The sequence below is a fragment of the Clarias gariepinus genome, chromosome 21 (assembly GCF_024256425.1).
Source record: "Clarias gariepinus isolate MV-2021 ecotype Netherlands chromosome 21, CGAR_prim_01v2, whole genome shotgun sequence".
Classification (NCBI taxonomy): Eukaryota; Metazoa; Chordata; class Actinopteri; order Siluriformes; family Clariidae; genus Clarias; species Clarias gariepinus.
In genome coordinates this window covers 28,180,001-28,203,982 of record NC_071120.1, presented here as the reverse complement: position 1 = coordinate 28,203,982, position 23,982 = coordinate 28,180,001, and the positions used below count along the sequence as shown (strand labels likewise).

Below are 23,982 nucleotides of genomic sequence, written 5' to 3'. Positions count from 1 at the left end.
CTATGCACACACACATACACACACACACACACACGCACGAGGCATGGGAAAGAAAGCCTGAGCAGTGTATGCTGACTCTAGAGGCCTCGCTCTCCCACTACGGCATGTGTGTGTGTGTGTGTGTGTGTGTTTAATTATCCAAACTTTTACCATAATATTATTTAACAAATCTTTTCATCAATCCGACAACGCAAGTTTTTTTATCCTCATGAAACCTTAAAGAGGCGGAGTCACTTGGCAGGAGACCACGCCTATCATTCACAGGAGGTGGAGTCATAGACCACACCCCTCACATCAGGGCGTCTCATGTTCATAGCACTTTCTGTAGGGTGTACGACAGTTCTGCCGTGCGTGCGTGCGTGTGTGTGTGTGTGTGAAAGAGAGACCTGTTGGTCCCGGAGGTCCCTGAGGTCCCTGAGCAGGAACCAGTCGAGGGTCTGGGAAGCTGTTGGACAGCAGCAGGTTTTTCTTCTCACCTGTAAACACACACACACACACACACATACGGAGTGAATGTGAGACACCAGGACCAGTCAGGTCAGTGTGGATCAGGAAGTCATTGGACTGATGTGTCATTACTGCGTCTGTCCTGTAGGTGGAGCTGCTCTGATGTGCACAGACCCGAGTGTTTCACACCACGATAAAGGAAGTGCGGTTAATTCTGATCTGTCAGGTTCAGCTCTACACACACACACACACACGATAAAAGATTGACTTTAGATATCTCATTATACTTATTTAATAAATCTAGTTTGAAGTAATTGTGCACACTTTGGAGTTTCTTGGTATTTTATCTGGATTTAGTGTAATAATAATAATAATTATTATTTTTATTGTGATGGAGGTGGTGTAGATCATCACTGCACACACGTACGAACTCTGAACTCTGATCGAACTCCAACGCCTCTGATTAAAGGTTTCAGAAATCTCTTTCTCCGCGTGTCTCCTGAAGGTCAGTGCGTCCTTCAGCCGCGCGCTCGTCCAGAACTGACCGTAATCATCGACGCGGAAGCTCAATTCCAATAAAAACACACCTGCTTTTTAACTTTTGTGCTTTTTTTTCCCTTCTACTTTTAAATAGATTCTGAGGTTTAAAACTTGACCGTAATCCAAGTCTAAAAGTGTGTGTGGAGAGGCAGATCAGAGCGAGGACGCCGTCCAGCCTCCGGATTCTGGACTCTTCTGGAGTTCCTAAAGCTCACCGCGTTTTATCTCATGTTGGTTTCGATGTTTTTATATATACAGGATATATACAGCACATGATGAACTGAATTTATTTCATTTTTTTATTATATTTATTCATTTTAATTAATAATTTAATAATATATTTAATAATGTGTCTTAGTACATTAATGCTCTTGCATTAGCAGCCCAATAAGACTGTCTAAACACTGGAAGGCCACGCCCACCCTGAGATTTGGGCTTTTGCAGAAATCCTGGGAGTTTTATTATTCCAGATATCAGAAAGAATAACTGAATCCAAGGTTTTAAAAAATGTGATTTTGACACAGATAAAGAAATCTGGGGAGGGAGACCATTTTAATGGAGTTTATACGGCCAATCATAGATGAAGGGGCCCACCTGGCCCACTCGGTGGCGGCTCCAGTGCGATAGCAAAAAGAGCAGGTGAAAGAGGGCAGCCTTGGTGAACCGAACGAATAATAGATGTTAGATGTTTACTCAATCTGTTTGCCAGCACCTTTGTAATAACGTTTCTGTTGACGTTTTGAAGAGCAACCGGCCTATAATTGGCGAGGTCGCCGTCTTCTTTTCCTCTTTTCAGTAAGAGACACATATTGGCCTCGTACAAGGTTTTGGGTAATGTCTTCTCTTTTGTGGAATAACGAATCATTCTGAGTGATAATGGAGTCAGTAAGTCTGAAAATGCTTTTTAATAATCGCTAGAGAATCCATCAGGCCCCGCGTCCTTCCCGGAAGGAAGTGATTTAATCACTAAAAGTAGTTTTTCCTTGGAACTCTCTAAACCTGTTGTTGATGTCCTTAGGGTTGGTGAGTAAAACGCCTGAATTTGATTTAATTCTACAGATTGACCGAGTAGCTCGAGAGCTTTTAAGTTGCTGTGCTAAGAGTTTCTGCAGCTTGTCTCCTAATTTAAACGGCTTTTGTTTCAGTTTAAGAAGTGAATTATTAACCTGACGGGAAAGAGAATAGCCACGCCTCGAGCCTTGGAAGTAAAAGGTGATTGGTCGACCTGAGAAATCCGATTACATCTTAATCTTCGCTGTTCTGTGGTTTTAATATGGGTTTCTTGTAGAACAATGATACCTGCTGAAAGAGACTTAAGGTGTTCCATATAGAGAGATGGATGTGCCTTATTGATCCCGTGAGGTCAATTATTGCACTGGGTGGAGCTTAAACAAGTTCATTTGTTCCCTACTGATGTGACCTCACATGAGAAGAGCCCCTCCCCTGGGCTTGTTGCTCATCTCTGATGTTCCCTGGAGGGGCGTGGCTCAGCAGGAGCTTTATTACACAGACACTGAAACGGTGCGTTTGGAGGCGGAGTGAAGTGTATCAGCGCTAAATAAATACCATGTCATCAAATAAACCATTAAGTAGAATTAATGAATATATAATGCTTTATTTGATGACATGGTATTTATTTAAATACATTTTATGATTTTTTTGTGTTTAATGGTCAACAGCCTGACCAAATGAATACATTAACTCTGCTTTTATTTATTTATTTATTTATTTACATTCTGTCATATTCCACCCTCATGTTAAACAGAGGGAGTCTGAGGAACAGATACATGCTGATCCTCAGTCTAAAGCAGTAGTAAAATACGTGAGTTTACACGTGACGGTGAAGGCTGTGTCGCTCCGAGCTCACAGCTGAGTTTCTGACTCTGACGTAAACACTGCACCGGCTCCGAAATCCAGATGTTGATGATCCCTGATTGCTGATTAACAAATCGATTCCATCGACATTTTAAAGTTACAGAGCTGGTGTTTGGGAGATCTTTACAGATGTGACAAATCTGACAGCAGGTCTGAATAAAAAACAAAACTAAAACATCTGTCTGATCTAATTTACGCAGAACGCCGTCGCGAGGTCTAATTACGAAGCTGACGAGAGAAAGTGAAATTGCTAAAAACTGTCCCGGATTACCTGGGATATGTAGAGCAGAAACAGCACTCCACACACACACACACACAAACACACACACACAAACACACACACAAACACACACACACACAAACACACGTCATGACTCTACTCTGCTGTTTCAGTCACCGCACATCTGGAAGTAGTCGAGTGACATCAACATCAGATGTCAGACATACAGGTCTGTTTTCTCCCAGCGTGAGACAACCGCCCCTCATCCCCCCCTCCCCGTCTGCGTCTCGTCTCTCTATCCGTCCCTCATCATTCTCATCTTCTGCAACCTCATCATCAAGGAACCTTCAGATCATGAGGATCTCAGAACACATCGTCACTGAGCTTCACTTTAATTTCTCTAGGCATGTGTGTGTGTGTGTGTGTGTGTGTGCGCTCGTGTTCATAATCAGAAGAATAATTCATCTGGCTCTACGTTTAAACCCAGTCGATCCTCAAACCTCTAATTACAACCGGATACAGACAAATCAGCTGAGAGAGAGACAGAGAGAGAGAGAGACAGAGAGAGACAGAGACAGAGAGAGAGACAATCCTTCTCCTTCTTCTTATTGTTATTATTATTATTATTACTGTTGTTACTTATAAACACATCAGCAATCTAAATCGTATTTATTCTGTATGTCTGAAGGGTACACAAGAAGAAAGATACAAATGGAAAAAGAACGGAAAATAAAACAGTTGTAAGTAGGAGAAAGAAGAAAAAGAGATGGAAAAATATGGAAAAGAGGCACAGCAGAAATATGGAGAGATGAAGGAAAAGGAGGACGAACAGGAAAAGAAGGGGAGAAGAAGAAGAGTGGGGACGACAAGAAGACGAGAAGACAGAGACAAATTAGAGGAGAAAAAGAAAAGGAGGAAAAGAAAGAGGAGGAACAAATAGGGATGAAGAAGAGAATGAGGAGAAGAATAAAAGAAGAAGAAGTAAAGGAGGAAGAAAAGAAAAGGAAGAGAAGGAGAAGTGGAGGATTAACTGGAGAGGAAAGAAGAAGAAGAGGAGGAGAAGCAGAGGCAGTGAGGTAGAATAAGTGAAGAAAAAACAAAGAAGAAGAGCAGCAGAAAAAGAGGAAGAGTGGAAAAGGAAGTAAAGAAGAAAAGGAGAAGGAGGAGAGAAAAATGTAGAAGTATAAACAACAGAGAAGGAGGAGGAAGAGGATGAAGAGAAAGAGACGAAATTAAGGAACAGTAGAGATGAAGTAGTGGAGGACAAACAAAAGTAGGGGAGACGGAGGAGGAGAAAATTAGGGTAAAAAGATGGAGTGAAGGAGAAAGAAAAAAAGACAAGAATAAGAAGAGCTGGATGTGGGACCAGATGAGGACGTGAGTGGTTGAAAGTGAAGATGATTAGACATGATGATGAGATGTAAGTGCCATCTTACTGTCTTCAGCGCCGGACGGGGCTGGGGGACCGGCGGGTCCGGGAGGCCCCGGCGGTCCTGGAGGTCCAGGTAAACCCCTCTCTCCTGGAAGCCCCGGTGGTCCCCGAGGACCTGCAGAGGGAAGGAGCAGAGAGGAACAGTCACATCACGCTGAGCTCCACCAGCACAGAGACGCGTCCTACAGACGAGCGCAGACAGACAGGGAGCGCAGAGACTACATAAACACACCCCGTCCCCCCTCCCCCCGCAGGGTCAGTCACACTCTCTCTGTCTGTCTCTCATGAGTACACAACTACAAGGCGCTGTTCTTCTCACAGAGGCCAGGAGAAACACGAGAAACTTCATCCTGTCCTTTATCCTCCCTTATCTCCGGAGAGAGAGAGACGGATGGAGGGAGAGAGACAGAGAGAGAGTAAAGCAGATCTTTTAGAAGTGGTGAACACCTCACTTCTCTCTGGGAGTTTTCCGAACAAGAGTAAACTTCTAGAAAAAGGGTAATCTTGATAATACAATATTGAATAACTACAGACCGATATCAAATCTTCCTTTTATAGGTAAGATTATTAAAAATGTTGTTTTTATTCAGCTGAACAACCACTCAAACTCCTGCAAGGTTTTAATCTGGTTTCCGAGCGCGTCACAGTACAGACACAGCGCTCATAAAGATAATAAATGACATTTGTTTAAATTCTGATTCTGGCAAAATATCAGTGCTGGTACTGCTAGATCTTAGCACTGCGTTTGACACTGTCGATCATAACATACTAATAGAAAGACTGGAAAACTGGGTCAGGCTTTCTGGGATGGTACTCAAATGGTTCAGGTCATACTTAGAGGGGAGAGGTTATTGTGTGAGTATAGGAGAGCACAAGTCTAAGTGGACGTCCATGACATGCGGAGTCCCACAAGGCTCAATTCTTGCACTGCTCCTGTTTAGCCTGTATATGCTCCCACTAAGTCAGATAATGAGAAAGAACCAAATTGCCTATTAAAGCTATGCTGATGATACCCAGCTTTACCTAGCCTTATCTCTAGATGATTTTAGCCCCATAGACTCCCTCTGCAAATGCATTGATGAAATTAACAGTTGGATGTGCCAAAATTTTCTTTAGTTAAACAAGAAGAAAACTGAGGTCATTGCATTTGGAAACAAAGATGAAGCTCTTAAGGTGAATGCATACCTTCACTCTAGGGGTCAAACAACAAACAATCAAGTCAAGAATCTTGGGGTGATTCTAGAGACAGATGTTAGTTTCAGTAGTCACGTCAAAGCAGTAACTAAATCAGCATGCTATCATCTCAAAAACATTGCAAGAATTAGATGTTTTGTTTCCAATCAAGACTTGGAGAAACGTGTCCCTGCCTTTATCACCAGCAGGGTGGATTATTGTAATGGTCTCCTCACCGGCCTTCCCAAGAAGACCATTGGACAGCTGCAGCTCATCCAAAACGCTGCTGCAGGATTCTGACTAGAACCAGAAAATCTGATCACATCACACCAGTCCTCAGGTCCTTACACTGGCTTCCTGTAACATTTAGGATGGATTTTAAAATCGGTCTCTAAAGAGGTGTGGCCTACATGTCAGTCAGTCTCTAAAGAGGTGTGGCCTACATGTCAGTCAGTCTCTAAAGAGGTGTGGCCTACATGTCAGTCAGTCTCTAAAGAGGTGTGGCCTACATGTCAGTCAGTCTCTAAAGAGGTGTGGCCTACATGTCAGTCAGTCTCTAAAGAGGTGTGGCCTACATGTCAGTTAGTCTCTAAAAAGGCGTGGCCTACATGTCAGTCAGTGTCTAAAGAGGTGTGGCCTACATGTCAGTTAGTCTCTAAAGAGGTGTGGCCCCTGTGTCAGTCACTCTTTCAGAAGACGTGGCCTCTGTGTTAGTCACTCTCTCAGGAGTTGTGGCCTATGTGTCAGTTAGTCTCTAAGAAGGCGTGGCCTCTGTCAATCACTCTTTAAGAAGGTGTGGCCTCTGTGTAAGTCAGTCTATAAAGAGGTGTGGCCTACATGTCAGTCAGTTTTTAAGGAGTGTGGCCTACATGATAGCCAGTCTCTAAGAGGCGTGGCCTACATGTCAGTCAGTTTTTAAGGAGTGTGGCCTACATGATAGTCAGTTTCTAAGGAGGTGTGGCCTACATGTCAGCCAGTCTCTAAGAGGCGTGGCCCCTCTCGTCATAGCAACATCCTGTTTCCCGTCTTTAAGAAGGTGTGGCCTCTGTTTAAGTCAGTTTCTAAGGAGGTGTGGCCTACTCTTTAAGAAGGTGTGGCCTCTGTGTCAGTTAGTCTGTAAGAAGGCGTGGCCTCTGTCAATCACTCTTTAAGAAGGTGTGGCTTCTGTGTAAGTCAGTCTGTAAGGAGGTGTGGCCTACATGTCAGTCAGTGTAAGAAGGCGTGGCCTCTGTCAATCACTCTCAGTCAGAAGGTGTGGCCTCTGTCCTTCTCCTTATTATAGTAATGGTCAAGCAAGGATCACAGTGAACTCTCTCTCTCTCTCTCTCTCTTCTGGAAAAACTAAACTTTATATCTTCAGTACATCATATTGAAAAAGTTCTACTAATTAGAAATGTCTTTGTGTGTTCGTCATAGCGACATCCTGTTTCCCGTCCTCAGGAAACAAATCCATCAGTGATGTGGTTGGTCAAGGGCAAACACACACACACACACACACACACACACACACACACAGTGATCTGTCTGCTCTACCTGTAAACTCGTCTAACTCTCAGTGACTGTGTTTCCGACTCACAAGTCCCAAAAGTTTGCGTCATCTGAGATTTTCCTAAACCAATCAAGAGTCTTCGCTCATGCGTATCGCGAGGACGTCGAGGAAATGTTTCAAACCACCGCTTTAACCGCCCGCAAAAAAAAACAAAAAAAACTGCAGGCTGCTGAAGAAAAACAATAAGACCATATGGAAGAAATAAGGATGGGAGTGTTGTGTACATTTCTCGTGCTCGTATGAGTTCACCTCAAAATCTCATCAAACCCTCAGCAGGGACCCGGCGCAGGGTCAAAGGTCGCTCGGATCCCTTTCGGCAGAGCGGGACGCTGACAACAGACACGTCGCCACCTGAGGAAACACTCCGGCGCTTATGAAAACAATAACATTACGTATTGAGTTGTGTTTTTTTCCCCCCCGAGCCGTACGCATGGCCGCGCCGGGTGTGTTTCGGTTCTGCAGTTATGGTTCTCTTTGGCCTTTGAGGGGTCTGTGAGGTTCATTCCAGTGCCCCGGATGACTCGGCGAGGGCGCCACACCACGCTGAGGATAAAAAGGAAACTCTAAGGACGAAAAGTTTAAGGACAAATATTTTGGCAGAGCTGCGTGGGGTCTGATGCTGACTCGGCACTTTCTCTACACACACGTAAAAAAAAAAAAAAAAACGCAGAGAAAACCAACATTCCTTAAAGTTAGTGTTATTGTTATGCTGTCCATAAGAGGAACAGGCTCTCATTAGTGAAACACACACACACACACACACACACACACTGGTGCGGTGGAGCGTTTCCACCAGATTATCGTCTGAATGAAATCCAGCCGTCTCTGTATAATGTGTTTATCTGGGACGCGCTCCACAACAGAGGCATGAGGAGAGAGAGGAGAGCAGGGCTCCGTCTCATTTCACACACTAGTGCACTACACGGCTCCTTCTCTAGGACACTAGACGACTAGTGAGTTATCAGAAGAGGGACAGATGTGGAGGGGCAGACAGACAGACAGACTCATACATAAGCTGAGAGATGTTAGCTGAGAGAGTTAGATGGACAGACAGGTAGACAGACAAACATAAAGTCTTACAGTATGACAGAGAGAAAAAGAAAAGAAAAACAAATGAAAACAGGCAGACAAAAATAAGAAGGGAGACAGACCGATACATAAGAAAGGCAGACAGGCTTAGAAAGCAGACAGACTCAAAGATACACAGACATACACATGAAGACAGACAGACGATAGAAGAAAAACAGGCAAGTATAGATAGTTGGACAGACATAGAAATCAGACAGACAGACAGACAGACAGATTTCCAGACACAGAAAGAAGGACAGACAGAGAAAGAGACACAGGAAGACAGACAGACAGACAACCAAATAAAGTAAAGCATGCAAGTTTGGACAGACAGACAGACAGGCAGACAGGCAGGCAGACAGACAGGCAGACAGACAGGCAGACACAGAAGGAAAAACAGGTAAGTATAGGTAGCTGCACATACTGTATGTAGAAATCAGACAGTCAGACGTCCAGACAGACAGGTAGACAGACGTCCAGACACAGGAAAAAAGACAGACAGACAGAGACATAGACACAGTCAGACAAAAAGACACAGACAGACAACCAAAAAAAGAAAAACATGCAAGTTTAGATAGACAGACAAATTAAGACAGCAGACAGACTGACTCACTGACGCAGGAAACAGACAGACACAGGAATAAAAACAGGAAAGTATAGATTATTAGACAGATGTAGAAATTAGACAGACAGTCAGACAGACAGACAGTCAGACAGACAGACAGTCAGACAGGCACAGACTGAGACCCTGAGATGTTCCTCAGCCTACCTGCTGGTCCTGCTGTTCCGCGAGACCCTGGAGCACCAGAAGGTCCCCTCACTCCGGCTTCTCCCTTTGGTCCGGGCAGACCCTGAGAACCGGGCTTCCCTGTAGAACCACACAAAAGAACGTTAACACAATGCAACTGAGAAATTAACAACTTACAAAGGCTTTTAATGTAACTTCTTAAGAACACTTTCCACTCAGAACCTTACTGCTGAGGATCTACAGAACTTCAATTCAAAACTCCACTGCATACTTTCATCTCCTACTGGTTTATAGAAACTGGTTTCATTTAGAATCCTGTGTTTAATCCTTCTGGAGGAACTCTGAGGAGTTCATCTTGTAGCAAGAATACAAAAACCTTCTAGAAGGTCATTTGAATAAATATGGACCTAGAACTACCCAACCTATGGAGTTATATCTCTCAGGGGTTCCAAAAGATGTTGACGCTCCAGAAGAATCTTGCAGCATCTCCAGTCTCAGTAACTCTATTTAACCTAGAACCATTTATTGTGCAAGAACCTTGACGGAACCTTGGACAGATTTAAACTTTATGTAGATTCGGTGACGTGGAGAACCTACCGTCTTTGCCCGGTACCCCGTCCCTGCCTCGTTCACCTTGTGGACCTGAGGAACACACGCAGAACTCGTGAGTGAGTACCCGAACATTCATCAAAAAAGACAACCAGCGTTTCGTCGCTGAACTCTACAGCGCTCTGCAGGTTTTTCCAGGGTCCTCTATGTAAGCTTGATGAGGTCATCAGTAATGGACTAGTGCTCAGCCAGACTCTGACACACACACACACACACACACACACACAAACACAAGAACTGCGCGCCTGCCCAGGACCACCCGTAACTGGTTAGTCTCGTATCGTTTATCCGACAAAAAACATCCAATGTACGGATTTATCTCGGCGTGTGCTGTCTGATCCACGTCTGGTTCTTCTGTTCACAGTCTAAACACTAAAACAACAGCTAGAGCAGTTCACTCGCACCTGACTGGCCGGAAGGTGTTGATTCGTTCTGAAAGTATCGCGGGTTTACTGTATACTAATGTCTTAGTTTCTATAGCAACGGCTCGTTTATGTGTAGGAGACGTGTAGGTGAAGACACTTCAGTGATGATAAAGTAAAGTGTCATTGTTGGTGAGCTGCTGTGGCGTAAGAGGAATAAACCACTTCAGAGGCGCGCTGTTAGAGGAAAATAATCCTCATGACGCCACCTGATTAATATCCTGTTAGGACCTCAGCGTACAAACTGAAGTTTATGAGGAATTTGAAATTTGGAGAGAAATCATAAATTACGGTTAAATGAGGTTTCTATGGGAACATGCGTTTCACAATACGGAATTTTGTGAATTCTTATTCAGAAGTACGGCTGTATCCCAGACACACGGTTGTTCATTCTTTACATATCACTCTGCATTTAACTGCTTCGTTTTACTGAATCAATTCAGATTGAATTCACGCTTTTAAAATCATGTATCTTACAAATACTCTGAAATGGACCAATTTCTTAAAAAATACGACGCAGCTTCTTTTTCAGGAAATACAAACTGCCTTCATTTTCTGCAACTACTTGCGTTTTTCGAGAGCATCACTTCTTTTTTCTTCTCATGAGTTTATGGAGCAGTCGGTTTAATATCGCCACCTAGTGGACTGGAGTGTTGAGCAGAAAAAATATATATTTAAAAAAATAAAAATTCTATTTGTCATATTTGGGGTCAGAGCGCAGGGTCGGCCATTTTTTTTAGCACCCCTGGAGCAGACAGGGTCAAGGGCCCCGCTCAAGGGCCCAACAGCGGCAAACTGGCGGAGCTGGGACTCGAACTGCTGATCTGCCGATCCGTAACTCAGAGCCTTAACACACTGAGCCACCACTGTAGCTGTGAACTAGCTCATGGCTTTCAATGAGATGTTTAACCACAAATTACACAACATTTTATTGTTTATTTAGTCGATTTTAAATACTGATTGTAAATTTTAGTTTGGTATTTGATTTTTAAAGCTGCTCAAGACAAATTTGACAATCCAATCCCATCAAAAGCGGCAATGCCTAAGAGTCGACCTCTGATGCACAGCTGCAGTGTGTAGAAGCTAAACATCTGGAGTAAAAGAAAACCCCCAAAGGTTCGTTGTAGAATGGTTACGTTTGTTACATCATGAGAGAGCCAATCACGTTTCAGGATGCAAATACAGGACGGTCAGCCCGAGTTAGGTGTGAGTAGGAGGAGTGATGTAGTGATCTACAGGGCGCCGCTGCAGTCTCGGTTACACGCGATTAATATCTCACGTCCAGACGTCTGGGTTCAGCGACTCGCTTTCTATACGTCTACACCTATAAAGTCGACCCTCGGTGTTCGTGCACAGAAAGCGGCGCACTAATGAAATGCAAACGCTGAGTACGGGATTGTGTTTCACTTCGTATCCAAACACATCTCTCACCGCGGGCGGGGCCCGAGTCTCTGGCGCGCGCGTTTCCCCTGACGCGTCCCCGAGTTAATTCCCATCATCGTCACCTCGCCGGTTCAACTCTTTCACTTTTAGACCAGGCCTTGATATCCTGTGGAACTGTGTGTGTGTGTGTGTGTGTGTGTGTGTCTGGATAAAGTAAGTCGTGCAGTCTGAATGATGCTGACAGCGTGACATGATTTTTCTTTTTCTTTCTGAAATCTAAGTAAACCTCAAGGCTCTGATTGTACTCTACAGCCACAATGACAATCTTTCCAAACAACTAGAGCTCTCTCTTTCTCTATTACACACACACACACACACACAGCTTTAATTCTGCTAATCCTCGCCAAAAAAAAAGAGAAAAGAGAAGAAAAAAAAAGCACCATCTGTGAGTTGAGATAAACAGCACCGGGGGGTTGGACACGGACACGGAGAACAGGATTAGCTCTGTGAAGTGATTGGCTAATGAAGGAGAAAATGTAAGTGAAAAAGGATACAGTGATGAAAAGCAGAGAGAGAGAGAGAGAGAGAGAAAGAGCTTTAGAGAAACAAAAAAGACATTAGACAAATGGAGAGACAGAAATACAGACAGAAAATACATCAGACAAACAGAGAGGGAGAGAGAGAGAGACGGCTGCTGTGTGGACAGACAGACATGACATCATCCTTTGCACTCAGAGCGACGACTCGTACCTGCAGGACCCTGAGCTCCTGGAGCTCCTCTGGCAGGTGGAGCCCCCATGAGGGGGGAGGAGGAAGTGGAGGCGAACGACTCGGGGTCGTCTCCACCCTTGGACTGGACAGACAGGAGCTGGACCTGTAGTAGAGACAGAAATCCAAACGTCAGGTGACGTCAGAACAATTTCACGGAATCCCGCAGTGCCCCCGCGCTCACACTGACCCCCAACCGCGTGTTTAAATTCCTCCTTCTGATTAACATTTGAATCCACATGAAGGAAAACTTCATCTCATCTTCCTCAGCGTCGTGAGCGACTGTTTGTTACGCCTGGTTCTTCGTTCCTAAATACGTTTCTTCTCTCAGAACCTACGTTAACTATAATTAGTATAAAAAGCCCCAGTGATTGAGAAGGTCTCTGTGTTAACGCTGGTGTTTATTAGTCAGTGTGTGCTGGAGGAAAGTGTCTGAGTAAGAATGGCGATGTTTACTGGAGAACCCTGGTGTTTATTAGTGAATAATGGTGTTAATTGGCAAATTATGGTGTTTATTAGTAAACTCTGATGTTAATCACTGAATGCTGGTGTTTATTAGTAAACTCGATGGTGTTTATTCATGAATCCCTGACGTATATTAGTGAATCCTGATGTTTGTCATTAAATAATGGTGTTTATTGGTGAACGCAGGTGTTTATGAGTGTGTCTATAAGAAGGTACGAGTTCCCTGGTGCATAGTGGAGACCATTAATATTAATACATACTGTGGTGTTTGAATAAGTGTTTGATTCAGACATGAACACCAGGACGAACCCCAGCAGGCTGACCAGCGAGTGTTAAACTAAAGACACACTCATGGTGTAAGAGACGGTGTTACCTTTTCCTCCAGAGAGCTGAGACGATCCGTGAGAGCCGTGATACGACTGCAGTTCAGACAACCTAAGAGTGAGACAGAGAGAGAGTGAGACAGAGTGAGAGTAAAACAGAGAGAGAATGAGACAGAGAGACAGAGGGAGAGGGAGACAGAGAGAGAGTAAGACAGTGAGAGTAAGACAGAGAGAGACAGAGAGAGAGTGAGGCAGAGAGAAAGTGAGACAGAGTGAGTGAGACATAGTGAGAGTGAAACAGAGAGAGAATGAGACAGAGAGACAGAGGGAGAGGGAGACAGAGAGAGAGTAAGACAGTGAGAGTAAGACAGAGAGAGACAGAGAGAGAATGAGACAAAGAGAGACAGAGAGAGAATGAGACAGAGGGAGAGTGAGACAGGGAGAGAATGTGACAGAGTGAGAGTAAGACAGAGAGAGATAGAGAGAGTGAGACAGAGAGAGTGAGACAGCGTGAGAATGAGACAGAGAGACAGAGAGAGTGAGACAGAGGGAGAGTGAGACAGAGAGTGAGACGGAGTGAAAGTAAGACAGAGAGACAGAGAGAGAGAGAGAATGAGACAGAGAGACAGAGAAAGAGTGAGACAGAGAGAGTGAGACAGAGAGAGAATGAGACAGAGAGAGTGAGACAAAGTGAGAATGAGACAGAGAGAAAGAGACAAAGAGAGAGTGAGACAGAGAGAGTGCGACAGAGTGAGAGTAAAACAGAGAGAGAATGAGACAGAGAGACAGAGGGAGAGGGAGACAGAGAGAGAGTAAGACAGTGAGAGTAAGACAGAGAGAGACAGAGAGAGAGTGAGGCAGAGAGAAAGTGAGACAGAGTGAGTGAGACATAGTGAGAGTGAAACAGAGAGAGAATGAGACAGAGAGACAGAGGGAGAGGGAGACAGAGAGAGAGTAAGACAGTGAGAGTAAGACAGAGAGAGACAGAGAGAGAATGAGACACAGAGAGACAGAGAGAGAATGAGACAGAGGGAGAGTGAGACAGGGAGAGAATGTGACAGAGTGAGAGTAAGACAGAGAGAGATAGAGAGAGTGAGACAGAGAGAGTGAGACAGCGTGAGAATGAGACAGAGAGACAGAGAGAGTGAGACAGAGGGAGAGTGAGACAGAGAGTGAGACGGAGTGAAAGTAAGACAGAGAGACAGAGAGAGAGAGAGAATGAGACAGAGAGACAGAGAAAGAGTGAGACAGAGAGAGTGAGACAGAGAGAGAATGAGACAGAGAGAGTGAGACAAAGTGAGAATGAGACAGAGAGAAAGAGACAAAGAGAGAGTGAGACAGAGAGAGTGCGACAGAGAGAGAGTGAGACATAGAGACAAAGAGAATGAGACAGAGAGAGTGAGACAGAAAGACAAAGAGAGAGAGACAGAAAGAGAATGAGACAGAGAGACAGAGAAAGAGTGAGACAGAGAGAGTGAGACAGAGAGAGAATGAGACAGAGAGAGTGAGACAAAGTGAGAATGAGACAGAGAGAAAGAGACAAAGAGAGAGTGAGACAGAGAGAGTGCGACAGAGAGAGAGTGAGACACAGAGACAGAGAGAGAAGAAAAAGGACAGGACTCCGTATTAAAGTCACATGATTTAGACCTGGTATAATGTACATGAATGAACAGCTAGCATTAGCATCAGTCTGTGAACGAAAGTAAATGCTCCCCATTAAACTCTCTCTAGAGGTACACGGGGTGTCCCATCCACTGAGACGTGTAGCTTGTTAGCAGCAACACTGTTTTGTTAGTTTATTTACCCATCTGATATACTGACTGGTGGAGAATAACTGGGTGGAGTTTATTTGTTTGGAAGTGGGCGGGGATTGTGTGACTAATCCTGTAATGTTGTTACTTCAGTCTGAGGATGATGATGATGATGATTCTGTGTCTCTTGTTAGTTTGCTGTTTTCTATATTTAGCTCGCTTGCTAAGCTACAGTCAGGGGTGTTGGACAGGGGAGGGGAGGGTGCGGCACACTTGGATGTTTCAGAAGGAGATACATCACATCCCATCTATGAAGCCGTTTGATCGGGTCACAGCGAGCGAGTGAGGGTGATGAAGGTGAGAAACGAGACCTACTGGAGAGCTGCTCCGTGGTCCTGGGGAACGACGGCTTACGTAAAGTTGCCTGTTTCCTCACGGCCTCTTGAGCTGCCAGACTACCACTCGCAGAACCTACACACACACACACACACACACACACACACAGAGGAAGAAGAGCACCATTAAGTACAATTAAAATCCGTTCCGTTTGGCCAAATTTAATTCCGTACAATCGAATGGAAATAAAGTGACACAAAAATAAAAACAACGGCTGTGAATGTTCTCACAGAGAGCCGTGCCAGTCTGAGCGAGACAAAGCCCTGGCAGATCATCTCACTTGGACCCGCGCCCGGTGTGAGGAACTGAACAAGATGAAAAAACACACAAAAAAAAAAGATTATTACTCCACCCTTCCACATTCGCTCTCTTTCCCACACTCGTTGCTGTTCTGTGTGTGTGTGTGTTTTAGAGATTCAGTTTCTAAGCTAATATTTACCAACATCTACGTTTTAAGCCATAAAGTATAATGTAATACTGTGTAAGTAAAGAAGTGACGGATAAATTTCGGGGCAGTCCTGCTTAGAAAATCCCCCACAACACACCACCTGCTCCGGGCCGCAAACCGCAATCCAGCGGGACGGAGTTTTATTAAACGCATCCATCGTAGCCAAGATTCCCTGGAGTCCTGGCGCCCTGCTCCGCTCCAGAGCGCCAAAATTAATCTGCAGAAAATGCCTGTTAAAGGAGAGCTCCAAGAGGTTTAAACAGGATTTGACTTTTATAGCCCGTGTACTGCATGTCTGATTATTATAAAGTGCTGCAGCTTCGACATGCTCCTCTGACGCCAGACAGGAACGGCAGACGTGTGTACAGTGTAGCGGAAGTCTAAGGGCAGACTTCATTCAATCACCTTGTGTGTAAACGAGTCCTCGTGCTCCCAGATCCGCTCTCACACACTCCTGGAGTCCTGGATTATGTCCGTACCATCAGGGAACGCAAGGAAAACCCTCCATAGATGTGATGACCTGGTGGTTCTGTACATTCAGGTGGTCAGCTGACTTTATTTTATTGCCCCATAACGTTACTGAGTCTAGACCTGAGTAACTGATCAACCCCAGATCATAACACTGTCTCCAGAGGCTTGTACAGTGGACACTATGCATGATGGGAGCATCGCTTCATGTCCTTCCCTTCTCGCCCTGACACGCCCATCACTCTGGAATAGGTTCAGTCTGGACTCATCAGGTCACATGACCTTTCTCCATCACTCCAAAGTCCAGTCTTTATGATCCCTAACAAACTGAATCTGATGAGTCTCACTAACAAGTGGTTTTCCTTATGGACACACAGCTGTTTAATCCCATGTGTGTGTGTGTGTGTGTGTGGAACAGTTTTCAAAATAACACATTATATTTTACAATAAATAAAGCGGTTCCCTTTTCCAGTCTGCATTTTCTATCCTGATTTTGAAGCAGTTAAAGGCGAGTCCTGGCGTCTAGACGCTGTCTGGAGAACCCGTCTCAGCTGCCAGCCAATCAAAAGCTGAGGATCTAAATATCCTGAAAGTAGGAGTAAAGAAAATCCATTTGAGATCCACCTTTTGGATCAGTTTTAGGATCAGGACTTTATCTGTAGAGGAATTCTGAACTAGTTCCAGTTTCTTTTCAATTTCTGTATATGAGACTAACACACGCATAAGTGCAAATTTATCACACAAAAAAATGCTTAACTAATGAAAAATTAACGAGTAGCATTTTTGCATGATGAAATTCTGCAGCTGCTTTTAGATTGGATGTAAATTGTAAAAAAATGTCTTGCAGAAGATGGAGAAAGATAATTTCAGTGATGTATCTTGATTTATTTTCACGTATCGCAACAACGTCTATTTGTTCTTTTATCTACGTTTGCGTTTGAGGCGGTAAAACGTTGTCATTCCTCTGTAATCCTGCAGGTGGTGCTCTAAACTATGCCCACGCCATCCCGTGCGATTATTGGCTACAGTAGTCATATCGTATGGTACCGGGTATCGCGGCGGTCCGGTATCGGGTGACTCGCAGCCCTACACGCTACACATGGATGAACTGAAATTAGTTGGAGAAACAGCAGAGTTTTCCTCTAATGAGGTCGTCTAGGAAACCGTCTAGATCTTTTAAGCTCCCAGTAAGCAGAAAATGCTCAGCTGTTCAGCTAAACTCCACAGTTTGGTCTTCAGTGTTAGCGTTTTTCTCTGCCAGAAACGGAGCCTGAAGCTAAAGCGGAGGTCAAGAAGAGAAAAGTGGAGGAGGAAAGAAGAAGAAACAATGGCCTCCTTGTATTGTTCAGTTTAAACCTCTTCAGTCCCTCCCACTCTCTTTAGCTTTTCACTGACTGGGTTTCACATGTGCTCATGTGTGGGGTGTTAGCATGCTAGCACTGTGTGACTCTGCTGCTCCGGTCATTAGCGTGAGGCCCGGGTCAGCAGCGCCTCGTTAGCGGCCTGAGCGAGGAGGACCGCGTGAACCAATCACGCACAGACAAACCATCTCCATGGCAACGCCGCCGCCAATAACGTGGCTTCTTTCTCGTCTCGCCTGGAAAAGAAATAATGGCGTCTGATGATGTAACGAGGCAGAACGCTAAAGCGAGACGGAGAGAAATAAAAAAGTCTGAAGCAGTGGAAAGAAATTAAGACATAATCTTCCTAATCCTGGTTATTTAACACACGCTCGGCTCGTCTGGGTCAGAAAGAGCAACGTGCGGCTCTCTGACATTTTATAAAACTTAAATATAAATCCTTTTTAAAGTACTTTTTCAGAGAATGCTTTGAACGAGGTCACATGACTCACTTCGTCTACTTAACATACCTCATTAAGACGTGGGATCAAACCTGCGACCCTGAGGTCACTAATGCGACCAAAACACGTGTCTGAACTCCTCACTATGGCCCCACACACACACACACACACACACACTGCACTACTAAGTAAAACCTGCATGAAAATAAAATGTCATGCTGTAAGCAGATGCACAATAAGATCTGTTCCACACACAGATCTTTTAAAGACAGGATTATTTTTTCCTTCTCCTTGGTTCCTAAAAAAAATAAAAAAAACTTTATTCTATTTAAAAGGCCAAAGTATGCTGTTGAGAGCATGCCACACCACCAGGTGGCGATATAATCCTAACCGTAAGTCCATCCAGAAGCATGACAACAAGGTGATGTTCATTTGGGAAGGTTACAGACGTCGGGACACAGCTGGTACTGAGAGTTGGAAAGACTTGGATGCGGTTAAACACATGACCAGACGCTGTTGCGAACTCAACAGTGTTTAGAGGGCGGAGTGTCTGAAACTCCGCCCCCCCCCGAGAATAATCTTGGAGTGAGGTCAGGACTGTACGGCTGGATGTGGTAATAACTCCCAGCCGACTTCCTGTAACGTGCAAGTGGTGTTGGTGGAGGACGGAAGCAGGACGTCTTTGGTGATCAAACCAGACGGAGTTCCTGGGAGGCCAGGAGCGTTCAGATGGGAATCAGACAGGCTCCATCCGATCAGGGTTCCGGCGTACTGAGCAAACTTTTTTTTACCTTGATGGAGGTGTGTGTGTGTGAGTGTGTGTGTGTGTGTGTGTGTGTGTGTGTGTGTGTGTGTGTGTGAGATATACACGATTGTGTAATAACCATGTCACTGTGTTGGTAATAAAGCTCACATGTGGACTGACAGTATGTATTATTAGTGCACATCATCACACACACACACACACACACACACACTCTCCCTTTTCCACATGCCAAGAACAACATCACATCACCCCGAGAATAAGTTTGACCTTACACTGTGTGTGTGTGTGTGTGTGTGTGTGTTCCTGTGGGAGTCACAGTCAATGATTTTATCACTGTTTTATGAGCACAGCTTCGCCCGCTGACACACACACACACACACACACTAGTGATGAAATCTCTCCATGGTCTCACACTCTCCCGTGATGACGTCACTTCCTGTCAGGACTCGCGGGAATAATGGTGGAGAAGCTGTAAGACTATCAGCGCCAAAGCCGCTAATGCTAACGCGTAAACACTTTTGTTTGATACAATGTTATCAAAAACTCCTTGTGTGTATGTGTGTGTGTGTGTGTGTGTGTGTGTGTGTGTGTGAAGTAAGATGTGTTTACTTGAGCATGTGACCTTGTTGAACTGTTCTGACAGTCACGTGTTTAAACGTCACAACACAAACGGACACTAGCGCTCACACACCCACACACACACACACACAAGAACGATACACTGGGGTGCCAATATTTAATTCTTGCTTGAATGTTATGGTATATTGGGCATGTGTGTGTGTGTGTGTGTGTGTACATGTAAAGCATGAGAACTCTGATCTGTTGATTTAACACTGTGTACTATAGGAGTTAACTGTGTGTGTGTGTGTGTGTGTGTGTGTGTGTGTGTGTGTGTGTGTGTGTGTGTGTGTGTGTGTGAACTTTACAAAAAATATGTAATTTGTGTAATTACATATTTTTGTGTAATAAATAATAAGTTTATTATAGTTCGTGTAATAAATGAGGTAACTATAGCAGGAAGACATAGTGATGAAACGGATTTGTTTTACACACACACACACACACACGCACACACACACACACACACACACACACACACGCACACAGTTCATTCCTATTGTGTTGAATCAGCAGATCAGAGTTCTTAGAACCATGCTCTACATGCACACACATACACACACACACACACACACTTCAGCAGCACCTGGTGTGTACTGAGTGTGTGTTGCTGAGAGCAGCAGTCTTCTCTTCTCTTCTCTTCTTTCACTAACGGAGATGAACGAGTCTCTTGTGGGCGGAGCTAAGAGTATCGCAGCTCACCGATTGGCTAAACACAAACGTCACCGAGACGTCCTGCTTAAGTTAACGTTCTCTTTTACGCAGCGCCCTGAACAGGTGTTAGTTTAGTTGCCATGGCGACAATGATCCCCGCCCCGTGATGTCACCAACCTCGGTCCAACACCATCAGCATTTTCCGGGACCTCCACTTTTCACCTCCCACTCCCTTCACTCCCGCTGACCTCTGCCCTTTGACCCTGGGCCTGGTCAGCAGTGAGGTATGACAATGAGGTCTCGCGGTTATTAAAGTTAACGAGGGTTCGGAAAAAAGTTTTAAAAGCAGGGTGGCGGTCCGGTCACGCACGCACACACACACACACACACACGCACACACACACATGTATACAAAACAAAAGACAAAAAAGGAAACTTAAAAAAACAAAAACAAATGGTCCTACACACACACACACACACACACACACACCTTTACACACAGATTTCACCACAGTGTTGGACCTAGGGTTACACGATCAGCTACAACACTGTGGGATTTAAACCATGCTCAATTGGTACTAAGGGGCCCAAAGTGTGCCAAGTAACAGTATCTCCTCCACACCATCACACCAGCACCACCAGCACCACCAGCAGCCTGAACCGCTGATACGCGCCAGGATACACGTTCATGTTGTTTATGCCAAATTCTGACCCGACCGTCCGCAGCACAAATCCAGACTCATCAGACCAGGCATTTTCACCTCACTGGGGTTTTTCTCTTTTTCACACCGTCTCTGTGAACCCTAGGGATGATTGTGTGTGAAAATCCCCCCGGATCAGCAGTTTCAGCAGCCATGCCACGCTCAAAGTCACAAAGTCGCGTAAATTCCCCATTCTGATGCTCGTTTTGAACTTCAGCAGATGGTCTACACCGTGTCTACATCCCTAAAAGCATGTGACTGGCCGATTAGATAACGAACAGCTGATCATTTACTATATATCTAATAAAGTGGCCACTGTGTATAACAAGGGTTGGGAGGAAACAGCACACTAAGTGCTCACGGTACTTGTAAAACGACAATAACGATATGTATAAATACACATCACGATTTCTTACATTGCTTTGATCTCCAAAAAGGGGGCAGTGTTTAACTTTAATTAACAGAAATCATTAATATTGAATTCCTGATCGGAGGTGAGGGGGTTCGTCTGGGGGGTGAACGAGGGCGTTATTCTGTCTGATACTGATGTAACAACGCCGTCTGCGTCCTCACAGTCTTACCAGATGTGCACACACACACACACACACACATACACACATATACACATACAGACATACACAGTTACAGATGTATGTTCCCACACACACTCTGTCATCCTGCACAGGGAAGAAGGTGTCCTGACTCCTCCTCCTCCATCCGAAATCATAACATACACTTTCTCTAATTTCACTTTTTTGATGTTTTTGTTCTTAACAGTTGCTCAGGCGTGGTCTCAATAAAGTCACATATGATAGACTGCTCTAATTCGTGAACATAAGACATGATGTGAAAGATAGTGTAGTGTGTGTGTGTGTGTGTGTGTGTGTGTCATCTGTGAACAGTCATGTGATGTAGAGTGTGTACAGCGCTCTTGTGATGATATATGATATTGGACCAATGGGAGATGGAGAAGATTAAAGTTTCAGGGCTAGTTAAAGGCAGGACTAGTTAAAGGCAGGACTAACTAAACTCAAGACTAGCTAAAAGCAAGACTGACTATAGGCAGGACTAGTTAATGTCCATACGACCTAAAGACAAGACCATCAAAAGGCAGGACTAGCTTAAGACTAGCCAATATTCCAATATATTAGAGTCTCAGAAGAACTGTAATAATAATTATTTTTAAAATGCTAAGAATGTGTGTGTGTGTGTGTGTGTGTGTGTGTAATTTATCAAGAAGAATTAGCCCATTAACTTTCTCCTGAGATGCTAATCTATTGGAATATTAGCTAGTCTCGTGTTTAGCTAGTCTTGATCTAGTCCTGCCTGTAACTTGACCTGTTATAAGCTAGATTTTACCTTTAACACACAACTATAGATGGACCCTTTTTGATGGAGCTCAGGTTCGGCTAGCAGAACCACAGTGTTGCATACATTTATTTAGTGGGTTCCTCACCAACTCTCAGCAGTAACAGAGAATCAGCAGTAATCAGTAAGAAACAGTGTGGATGCTAAGGTTTTTAGCTTTTATTTCCTCTCAGATTGTCCATCAAAGGTTTCAGGTGAGTTCCTCAAGCAGCAGGTATGAGATAATGATATCACGATCGCGCCCCGCATCATTCCACTCAACTGAACATGACTACACTGCAGAGGTAAACACAGACCAGGTGCACCTACAGATCTGTTCGTGGTGTCACAGTCGTCAAGATCATGTTATGTGTTTGAAGGGCAGATCAAGGACAAACAGAACCCAAATGGTCTAAAAAGATTGTTTAGTGGCCTGTTTGGATCAGGTAATGGAATCCATAATGAAGGTCTTAAGTTATCTGGGTGAATAAAAAAGATTAAACAAAGCGCCGCGTTCTTCATTCCGCAAGAGGACTAAAATTAGCATCGCAAGTGTGCGCGTATGTGTGTATGTGTGTGGCATGGTGGACCGTAGACGGGCAGAACCTTATGCCCTTGGAATGAGATGTTTCACGCCTCTTTGTTCTCAAGTACTTCCTCCAGCACAAAGAAAACAGATGTTGAAGATGACGGTGGAAGGGAGGAGGCTGCTGATGCCCACCAACTACGCTTCAGTGACAACCCCTCTTTTATTGTCTTTTTTATTAGACAAACACGCCTAAGGTGTCCTCCTCCCATCGTAAAAAAAAAATACTGCCTCTCGAGTGTTTATCCAAGCCCCCACCACCACCAGCACCACCACCCTGAGAACTCACCATTTACACCCAGACGTCTGTCTGTATCTCGCTCAGCCACAAGGGGGCGCTTCAATGGAAGAACTACACCATTGCTGGAGCGTTGCTTTTCTGAGTGGACAAGCGTCCTTGGTTCTTATGAGTTCTAAATCCAAATAAAAACACCCTCAAGGAGAGCACAAAAATAAATCTAGTATTTAGGAAACCCTTCAAACTCGGAGAAGAACCAATTGCGTGCCAGGATGCACCAGTTTTTAAATAAACAACTCAAATAATCTAAATAGCATGTACTGAAGTAGTTTAAACAGTGTGGTTCTGTAACTCTAAACTACAGGATAAAAGTGTTCTGGTGTTAAAGTACTCATTCTGGCACAGGGAAGAGGTACAAATTTGGGAATACCTCGCTAAACGCTGCGCGTCCTTCACGTAGCCACAGGCCAAAACAGCATGTGGAAAAACATTACAATCTCCAAAAACTTCTACGGAAACCCGTATTCCACAAACCAGGCCCGGGCCAAATAAGAAACAGAGAGGAACAACAGGGGAAAAATTTAGCTCCGTCGTCCAGAGAGTGTGTATCCAAAGATCCGATCTGTACCTGGATATCTTTGGCCAGATCTACAGTATATCAGAAACTCGAGATGGTTTTAATGTATGTTAGCGTACGTCCAGCGTACTCAGGATGTGAGTAAATGCCAGCCCTGGATCTCTGCGCTTCGATCAGGCGTAATACCAGCGTACGCCTTTTAACAAGACTGTGAGGCAGCGTAATGAGGTGCATGCAACCTTCGCCAAAAAAAACCCTTTACACACGCATATGAAAAAATACAAGTGCCTGGGCACGATTACACTGAAAACACGCCAACACTGAAAACACTCCAGTCCGGGGATTAAAGGCAAATACTTTGGCTTCATCAGCCTGAGGAACCTCGGAGACTCTGAGAGAGAGAGAACGAGGGATCGCGCCTCATTTCACTTGACCCTGATTTCACGCAAAATCGCAAACGCTTCATCTTTAAGATAAACAGAGCGGCTAATATCCAGGGTGGGATTTAGCCGCGGATTTAGTATCTATTAGAGCACACCGATCTCTGAATGGTGAAGGATCTGTGTAAGTGAGTGGAAGGTTGTGAGTTTAAATCCCAGAACAGAAGGA

The 23,982-nt window shown here is 44.5% G+C and overlaps 1 protein-coding gene across 2 annotated transcripts in view; it reads right to left on the bottom strand.

Moving 5' to 3' along the window:
• emid1 (EMI domain containing 1) overlaps nucleotides 1-23,982 on the bottom strand; it is a 72,837-nt gene that overhangs the window by 15,674 nt on the left and 33,181 nt on the right. For both annotated transcript variants that reach the window (XM_053480910.1, XM_053480909.1), the window contains exons 4-10: nucleotides 15,149-15,244; nucleotides 13,073-13,134; nucleotides 12,217-12,340; nucleotides 9,650-9,694; nucleotides 9,074-9,172; nucleotides 4,519-4,629; nucleotides 387-476 (exon numbers count right to left, since the gene is read on the bottom strand). In XM_053480910.1, the coding sequence (XP_053336885.1) occupies nucleotides 387-476; nucleotides 4,519-4,629; nucleotides 9,074-9,172; nucleotides 9,650-9,694; nucleotides 12,217-12,340; nucleotides 13,073-13,134; nucleotides 15,149-15,244 (627 nt within the window). The remainder of the gene's footprint in view (nucleotides 1-386; nucleotides 477-4,518; nucleotides 4,630-9,073; nucleotides 9,173-9,649; nucleotides 9,695-12,216; nucleotides 12,341-13,072; nucleotides 13,135-15,148; nucleotides 15,245-23,982) is intronic.